At 28.4% G+C, this 9,710-nt stretch overlaps 1 protein-coding gene across 7 annotated transcripts in view; it reads left to right on the plus strand.

Moving 5' to 3' along the window:
* The window catches only part of LOC129797436 (maternal protein pumilio), a 148,719-nt gene extending 145,806 nt beyond the window's left edge, over positions 1 to 2,913 (plus strand). For all 7 annotated transcript variants that reach the window (XM_055839984.1, XM_055839985.1, XM_055839986.1 and 4 more), the window contains one exon: positions 395 to 2,913. In XM_055839984.1, coding sequence (XP_055695959.1) covers positions 395 to 659 — 265 coding nt within the window. In that variant the 3' untranslated portion in view covers positions 660 to 2,913. The remainder of the gene's footprint in view (positions 1 to 394) is intronic.
* The last annotated feature ends 6,797 nt before the right edge of the window (positions 2,914 to 9,710 follow it).

Consider the following 9,710-nt stretch of genomic DNA (forward strand, 5'->3'; position numbering starts at 1 on the left):
ACTGGTATTTCCTCTTTCATCTGCTTTTTACCCCAACAAAATCCATCTAGTAGATCCTGAGAAAAACCTACCTTTGTGATTTAGGTCAGTTCTGTGGAAAAGTCGGAAAATCACAAGATGGCGCCGGACCTAAGATGGCGAAAAGTGATTTTCATACATTTCAATAATTGGGCTACAAATGTAACCAACATCGGAAAACCAGGTTTAAGAAAAACCCCAAAAAATTACAACATTAAATATGTGAAAATTCTAACAATTTTCACAAGAGACCCCCCTTAATAACTAACTTTAGTTTCCAGAATTATTAGGTTCTAATCGCACCCAAAATTTAAAAAAAAAAAAGCTCTTTATTTAAAGTCATAAATTCATCATATTTGCATTTTCCCCCTTTTAGCGCACTCACCATCATGATGAAGGACCAATATGCCAACTATGTGGTCCAAAAGATGATTGATGTATCGGAGCCGACGCAGCGTAAGAATTTGATGCACAAAATCAAGCCGCACATCAATTCGCTGCGCAAGTACACCTATGGGAAGCACATCATCTCAAAATTGGAGAAGTTCTTCATGAAGACTTCTAGTACCGTTGGTAGCTCACTGGCGCCCACATCTGAGGGACTGGGTCCCATTGGGCCACCAAGTAATGGTGTTCTGTAAGCCAGGAGTGAGAGCCAACACTTTATTTTTTTGTAGTGTAAAAGTGTCTTTTTTTTTGAGCGTCATTTTAGTTTTTTATAAAAACATCCAAATGAGGACACATAAGCGATAAGTTTTGCTTATCACGCGCACTTTCTTTTTAAAATAATTAACGCGTTCTGTATTTTTAGAAGAAATATTTTTTTTTTCTTTTGCAAGTGATCTACAACTTTAAAGACTTTTTTTATTTACTTTTTTTCCCGCTGAAGTAGTAGGTTAGGAAACAAAGAGATGAGAAAAAAATGATGAAAAAAAATCTCAAAAGTGTTGATGAACAACACTCAAAGTAATTCTTTTTTTTTCATTTTATATTAGTTTAAAGAAGAAGAAAAAAAAGTAGCTATTTCTTTTCAAAATGTATTTTTGGATAGAGAAGAGAATCTGAGAGAAAGATAATATTGGAATTATTTACACAACAATATTTAATTAAAAAGAAAAAAAAATGGAAGAATAAGGAAAAAGTATATAAATGTACATCATATTGCGAATGTATGTAAATCTATATTGAATGTATTATAAAAAAAGAACATCCCTGCTGTAAGAATGAGGGGGGACCACTCCCTCTTCTTTTGCAGTTCTCTGTAATTTTTTTCACCTTAACAAGACTCTAAATTCCATATTTTATTTTTTTTTACACTTATAACATCTCAAACATTTATTAATGGACAACAAAAAAAAGAAGAAATATAAATTATTCAATGAATTCATAATATTCGAAAAATCTAGTATTTTTGTAATGTTGTAAATTTGTGTAATTTTGATGAAGAATAGGAGAAATGTGTGGTGGCAAAAATAGGTGGGTGAAGAAAACAATTAGAAACTATATTTTTATTGGCTAAAAAAGAAAATTCTTAGTGAAAAAAAAAGGTAGAGAAAAATGTATTTAAATTGAAGTTTAATGAAAAGCGTCAAAGTATAAGTAAAAACAAATGTCGAGTTTCGCTAGGAGAGAGCGTACACATGTAATAGATGAAGTATGGAGTGTATTTCAATGAACCCTCGAGGGGGAATCTTTTTTAGAAAACAATGAGAATGTTTTCACTGCTGGAGGAATTCCGAGATAATATCTAGAAAACTTGTTTCTTTTGCAAGTCTATTTCGGATTTATGTATATTTTTTCAGTAAAATTTTAATTTTAAACACTCTGCTAAAAATTTATCAGAAAGTCAAATAAATAAAAATGTAAAAAATGAATTTAATAAAATTTTTCTTATTTCAAAACTATTCAATTTTAATAAAAGAATTGAAGTCTTTGTGCGAATAGTAGGTAATTTCTAGGATTATCTCGGGAAGGAGAATGAAGTTTTCTTGAATACTGTTGCGCCAAATGATTAAAATCCTTGCAATTTGGCAAGAAAGATTTTTTTTGCTGTCAACAGTGTTGCTTTGAAGAGCTTGGAAAAGATTAAAGAAAAAAATCCACAGTGGCATTTTTGTTCTGTGAGCCCAGAGATCCTTAAATGATTAAAAAGAGCAGAAGGAAATGAAGGATTCTCCGGTCACAGGACTCTTATTGAAGTAGGAATTTTAAAACAAATAAAATGAATATTCATGTAGTAGAAATTTTTGTGTATATGGAACCAGTCAATGTAATTTTGTACTTGACACCATAAATTATTTTGTGCAAGAATTAATAAAAAAAAGAACATTTAACAAAGTCACGCGAAGCAGATGAATGTCTGATGAGTAACAAAAAAAAAGAAGAAATTTGCCAAAGTTCCAAGGACAGCACAAAGGAGAATGTTTGTATCAAAATGACGTAAATTATTTTAAATATAAAAATAAATTAAAATAATGATGAAAAAAGCAAATGTGTGGCCCATAAAATCAAACCAACAAAAGAGGAAAAAATCATAGTGAAAAAAACACGTTTGAAAAATTAAACAAAAAAAATCAAATCTACGATGGAAGCTGGCATAGGGATCACAAAAACGCTCTCTTATAAATAAAAAATAATGAAAAAAATTTAAAAAAAACAAAAACGAAACACTTAATATTAAAAGAAAAATAAATTAACTGATAAAAGATGATTTATTGCTTAAATGAAATTGTAGTGACACTGTTTAACTTGGATAATTGTATTAATGTTCTATACTTTTTACACACAAAAAGAAAAATATTCTCAAAATGCAAACTTCTATGTGAAATTATCACTCTCTTTTACAAACATACACTGTTATTTCCCTTTTTTGTTTCACTTTCTTTCTTTTTTTTTTAACAAATCCTCCCGCCTAGAGGGAGTAAACTCATATTGTGGCATTTTGCAAAAAAAAATATAGATTTATGTCCAACACTAAACATAAAAAAAAATGTAGAAAGACAAAATATTTAGTTTTTCCGCGTTTTTCATTTTTTTTTCAGCTAAAACCAGATTGAGATTTTTTTTTTATTAAACAGTAAAGAAAGAATCAAAACGTTAAAAAAAAGTTATTTCTTTGTTAAAAACTGCATGAAAAAAATTAAAAAGAAGATTTTCAAACATTAGAATAAACATCAATCGTTAGGAGGAAAGGTCAAACTCGAATTTGAAAAATTTGTCAAAAACTGCTAATTTGAAAAAAAAATTGATTTTCTTCAGAATTTTTTTTACTTCTCGGAGTGTAAGAGTACATTGAGAATTGAAAAATATTTCCAAGGAAATTCTCTGGAGTTTTTAAATCATATACATAAATGCAGAACTTTCTTTGGATCAATTTCTTTTCTAAAAGATAAATAAAAAAAAAAAAAAACTTTCAAAGCAACGAGTTTATGAAGAGTTTTGAAATTTTTATTTTAATTAAAATTAAATATTATGTTCAACTATCTTTAATGATTTAAAAAAAAAGAATATTTCAATTGGGATTGGCTGAAAAAAAAAAAGATTTCTAATTCTCTTTAAAATGAGAACAATTTATAGGCCAAAAAACAATCCTTTTGTTGTCTTTCTACTGCAAATTGGCGAGAAAGGAGAAAAACGCTGCCCAAAAAAAAAAAAAACAGTTGAGATAAATTGTGAAACAACAGATAAAAAAAAACAATACACCAACAACTTCTGGCAAATAGCAGAGAACACGTAGAATTTTTCAAATGGAATGCAGGAGATAAAAATTTTTCGCATGCATATGTAGTTGATGGTTGGAGTTTTATGTAAAAAAAAAGAAATAAAAAAAAATCTTATGATGATAGAAATATAAATGAAAAATGCCACAGAGCGGTACAAGAGATGCTGTTAAAAAAAACAAACGTAAATCATTTTCTAAAAAAACGCATTTTCACAGAAATCAACTAAAAAAACTTAACGGGCCTTTTTAATTCAAGAATAAAAAAAAAATTGAAGAGCATTTTGCGATATTTAAATAAAAGAAAAAAAATAATAGAAAACTTTTTGAAACAGCAAGAAAAATGCCGTAATCTTTGAAAATATAATTCAATAATTAAAAAAAAATACATTTTTGCCTGCATCCAAGATTAATGAAAAAAAACTAAATAAATAAAAAAAAATGTAAAATGTAGTGTCTCCCATTTTCAAAACAATATCATCCATTTTTTTCTATAAATGAAAGTCTTTCGAATATCAATAACTTTATGCTAAAAAAAATTACTATAAAACAGAAAATAAACTGAAGTAAAAAAAAACTTTTAAATGTAGAGTGTGTTTTATACATAAAAAATATTAATAATAAATTATTCTAGGTAGTTGATACAAAATGAGGAAGATTTGACACAGAATTCTGTTCTCACATCTTACCTCTCTAATTTAAGATCCAATTTGCATTTCAACTGTAATGAAAGTTTTTTTTTCATAAGTTTCTCCATAGGAATATTGTAGTTCTTATTTAGTCTTCGTGTATATTTCAAAATGAATTCAGCGCTTTCGTATTTTTTTTTACAATTTAGTTAATTTCCGTAATGTTAGATATTTTATTTTTAAATTATATTCTTTCTCCTTTATTTCCTTTGTCATACCAGTCTTTTTTTTAAGTTCATTTATAGCAAACTTGTAGCTGTATAACTTTTCTTCATCTCATAGTGAGTTCTAGATATATTTTTCTCTTTATTTTCTTGTCAAATAGATAAATAAAAAACAATTTATAACACATAAAATGACAAAAAAAAATTGTGTACGCAATTATAATAATTAAAAAAAAAATAGATGCATCATTTGCATGATAAAATTACTGAGAAAATAAAGATTTTTTTAGTGTAGTTGATAGTATATTTAAAAAAATATATATTCTTTAGAAACAATAATATACAATATATTATATCTACATGCATAAATGTGTAAAAAAAAATAAATTTTGACAGAGATACTGAGAAAAGTATTCAAATTTGGCTGAAAGATTTCAGTTGAAGGGACATTTTTTATCAGAGAAGTTAAAAAAAATACTAAACTAATAAACTATTATTTAGAATTTAAAAAAAAATGAGAAAAAAAATTCCCCATAAGGAATAAAATTTGCTAAATGAAGACTGATAATGATGCTTGAAAGAAAAAAAAATTGAAATGTGGTTTTAAAATCTCGGATTAATTGGAATTCTCATTTTGCGTGTAAAAAAAAGTGAATGAAAAAGAAAACTAAAAAGAATGAAATTTTATAAAAAAAAAAGAGTTCCCTTTAACTGAAGATTAGGTGTCACGAATACATCTTGTAAGAAATTGAAAAGATAAAAAAAAAATGAAGAAATATGAAAATTACTAGGAGAAAAAAAGTGTATGTAACTAAATTAAATATTGATAAATGTATTTGTTAGTGAAATTATAAATATGGAAAAAAATGTGGAGAAAAAAATATTACAGACTATGTATATCGCTGTACAAAGATGCTGTCGTTATTATCCATTCATGATGAGAATGATTCTTAAGTCGTTTCGAAGAAAACATTCGCAATTATTTCAAATTCCTATTTTTAAGAATATAGGGTTGGTATTGCTGGCATTTCTATTTATTTTCTAATGTAATTGGTTCACAAGAAACTTTTAAAAATAGATGAATAGTTAAAATTCTTCTCTTTCTTGTCTCAAAAGGAATAAAAAATATGTCAAAAAGGAGTAAAAGGAAGAGAAGAAAAAGGGAAAGAATTCTGAAGAAAAATTCTTGTTCAGTCAGAGAGAAAATTTTGTATTTGTAAGAAAGTTTCCTTCATGTGAAAAATTAAATAGAAATGCCAACAATTTCATTTCCGTCGAATTTTCTCTCACAATCGGATTGAAAAAGATTGTCGTTTGGGAAAAGTGATTTTTTGATTGAGACAAAGTCACAAAAAAGCCGCCACAAAATGTCGATAGAAAACCCATAAAAATTCAACTGAAAATCAATTGAACGCTTACCCAGCAAAGCATCAGTGCATTTTGTACATTATATAAATATATTGTAATTTATATGTATAATATTATCAGAAAAAAAGTCATTTTCACGCGCATTTCTTTTCACATTGGAATACATTTTTGAGAGCGAGAAAGAGAGGGTAAGAGAGGGTTTTAAAGATGTTGCGACTTTGGTTTTAAATTCTCTTTATTTTTAAATTTAAATTTTAAACCTGAGAAAAAGAAAATTGAAGGAAAAAACTCTATATAATTCTTGTAGAATCGCTGTATCGTTTTATAACAAATCTATAATTTTTACTCATAAAATTTTCTTTTTAAAAAAGTCTAGCATGAAATAAATTTAAAAATAAGTTAAATAATTTTCTTTAAATAATTTCAATCATGTTAAAGCCAAAGTCGTAACTGGGACAATGATGCTAACAGCAAAGAAAAACATTTTTCTATTTTCCTACTGCAAAATAATCCATAGAGTGGCAAAAAAGAATATATTTAAAATTAACAAAGTCAAAATAGGAAAAGCACAAAAAACAGCTCTCCCCCCGAAAAAATAGTCATCTTGTAAATAATATCATTGCCCATTTGATACATTGAGCGCATAATTTAAAGAAAAAAAAAAACGTAAAAAAGCCAACACCCTCAAATAAATCCATAAACGGAGATGAAAATATTTTGTAAAAAAAAATAATGTGATTTTTAATACTTTCTACAGTTAGTTTTAATTATAACTATAAATAAAAAAAAGAAATGAGATAAAATAGTAAAATTAGACAAAAAATCATGTCACGGAGCTTCTCCTTTGACTTTCAGTGATAAATTAATTGAAAATTTTTGTAAAAGATCTCAAAGAAAAAAAAACAAAAGAGATACAATATCTCTTAAAAAAATTTGCAAAAAATTTCCTTAAGCGAGAGCTATTCTGAAAGAAGAAGATAAAAAAAAAGAAACGAAACATTGGAGTGACACTAAAAATATGTCTTTATTATTAAATTCCTTAATTAATATTGTTTGCAGTGCTGTATAGAAAAAAATTAAATTATTTGAAAATTCTGTAAATATCTTATTTGTATTAAAATGAAATTAAAAAAAAAGAAGTGAAGATAAATCTTGTTTTGTACACAAAAAATGAATATATTTATATATTGTTGCAAAATTGAAACGAAAACCCACAGAAAAAAAACTATTTTATTAGAAAGAAATATCACGACGATCTGTGAATTAGGAAAAAAGCAAAAAAAAAATGTACAGAACATGAAAATTATGTAAAATCTTTCACGAAAAGCTCTCTGACATTATTTTTAAAGTGTCTGATTTAGAGAAAAATCACACACAGTGTATAAAAAAAATTATTTAATATATTTTTTTAATAAAAAAATATTTTGGTAAAAAACTCCAATGACTGTGTATAAAAAAAATGATTGAAATAACATGTATTTAAGATGAAAAAAAATTAAACCCGAAAACAGAATGACTAAAAAAAAGACGACAAGAAAATTAACACCTTCGAAGCGACAAGGGAAGATTTGAGCATCAAGAGATTGAATGGAGAATTTTCTTGGGGGTAATAATGACAGATGTTTACGATGTAATTTGTTTAAAAGTAATCACGATTTAAAATATATAAATATATACATAAAATATATGAATATTACGTAAATATATTGGAAGTATAAAATGTATTAAAAAAAACTGGAAAAAATTTTTTGAGTAAACAAGATCATGATTAATATTTAAAAAGAAAAATAAAACATGGAAAATCCACAACACCCACATTAAAAGTGAAACAGTTTGTAATCCTTGCATTGTAATAAATATAAAAAATATACATATATAATACTTTAGTGTTTAGCACGTTTATATATTACTATGAAAGAAAAATGAAAAAAAAACAGAAGTAAAAATACTGCAACATTGAATAAACATTTCTGTAATAATTATAAAAGATTGATTGTTTTTTAATTAATTTCCAAATAGGCTCAATTGGGCTTTGGCTACGTTTTTATATCTTTTTTGTAGTACCTGTCTGTGACTTTTGAATAGGTAAACCTTTAAGGGGTTAAAGGGTTACTGGAGGACAATGCTAACTTCTTATGTCTTCCGATTCGTTGCTTTTTATCTTCAAATCCAATTAAGATGTTTTTTCTTTACAACATTTTCGGATTGTGATCACTTTTTTTTTGATCGTCTAGAACTTTATTTGGATCGATGTAACTTTTAAGACTCGCATGTGTGTTGTCAGGATTGCTACAGAGCCTCTCCTAAGTCACTGTGCAAATATACTTCATTGGAATTACTTTTGGGTAGTGCAGTGGACTTTTCGAACAAGACATGACTTATAAGACTCGATGAGATTTATTTTCTTATTAGATTACCTTAATTGGTTACTTTTCTGATTGTTAGGTATTTTCAATATCTCAAGTCAAGGATTATTGGATCCTGATGGATTGTTGAAAATTATATCATTGGGTGATTGCTCACCGAGTTATAGATACTCTGTTGTCGTCAGTAAGCTGGGGATCTTTAGACACCGGCAGAGATGAGTACCTGAGAATACAGTGTAAGGGAACGTTTACTGGATGTCCGGTTCGACAGGACAAAAAAATGGCAAATTCAAGATAAATTCACAATTTATTTCACAATAACTCTCCACTTGATTGGTTTATAAAAAGTATTAAATTCTGGAGGAAAATTGTGGCACGTGTTCTGGCCTCGAGATTTAAAAACGGAAGTGCCCTTGTCCTTCTGACGGGGAAAATGGAGATGAGGTGTCACCAAAGACATTTTCTAATTCTTACATTTTTTCTAATAGGAAACTGACGGAGATTTAAATTTTAGTTAAGAAAAGGAATAATCCTTCCGTTAGCGTAAGCCAAGGATACGGTATATCAGTCCAAACACATCCTTCAAATTTTGGCCAGATCTTTCGACGCATCTGTGTGTCTTCCTCAGTGGTCAATTGTGTCTTTGTCGTTTAAATTTGGTGTTCATGCGGAATTTAACGTAGGGAGATTCTCAATTTTCAATAATTTTCTTTTAATTTTTCTAACACTTGACTTTTTAGCAACTAGCTGAGAAAGAATCTATCGTATTTGATAGTCACTTAATTTTCCAGTTTTTCTTTACTTTTCATTTCAATTTTCCACGCGAATTTCCAGTTCAAACTTCTAGATAAAAAAAATTACCCCACCACGATAATTTTTGCTTTTCATAAATCATTCTCACTACAGCACATTGCTTCTGGGACTGGGTGGGAGTTCAGTGGGTGGAAAAACGTTCTGGGAAAGGTGATAATTTTCCACGAGTGACACCGTGACGCTCTTGTCTTTTCAATTAACTCCCCCAACCTCTGGAGTGGATGCTCCCGGAGTGCGATATTTGCCATGGGGAAGAAGTTTAAATTGCTCTGTGGAAAATACTTGAGGGTGAGCGTCGAAAGATTACCCGCATGTAGACAATTTCGTAAATAATGGGCGATGGTGGTAATTTGATGGAGTCGCATGGCAGAGTGCCGAAAAGTATGCAGAAAGTTTCCTCTACGTGTTGGAGGGAATTTGAGATTACCTCTTGTGCGTAATCTCAATGGTTTTATCAGTCGAATGACTTTCACGCGGAGACTCATCTTTTTATCTCCTCTTCGGTGCTCTTCGAAATTGATAAAAAATCAACAGCTGAGAGCACTTCGGCAGCAAGCTCCGAGGCGCTTCTCGA

This window comes from Lutzomyia longipalpis, chromosome 1 (assembly GCF_024334085.1).
Source record: "Lutzomyia longipalpis isolate SR_M1_2022 chromosome 1, ASM2433408v1".
NCBI lineage: Eukaryota > Metazoa > Arthropoda > Insecta > Diptera > Psychodidae > Lutzomyia > Lutzomyia longipalpis.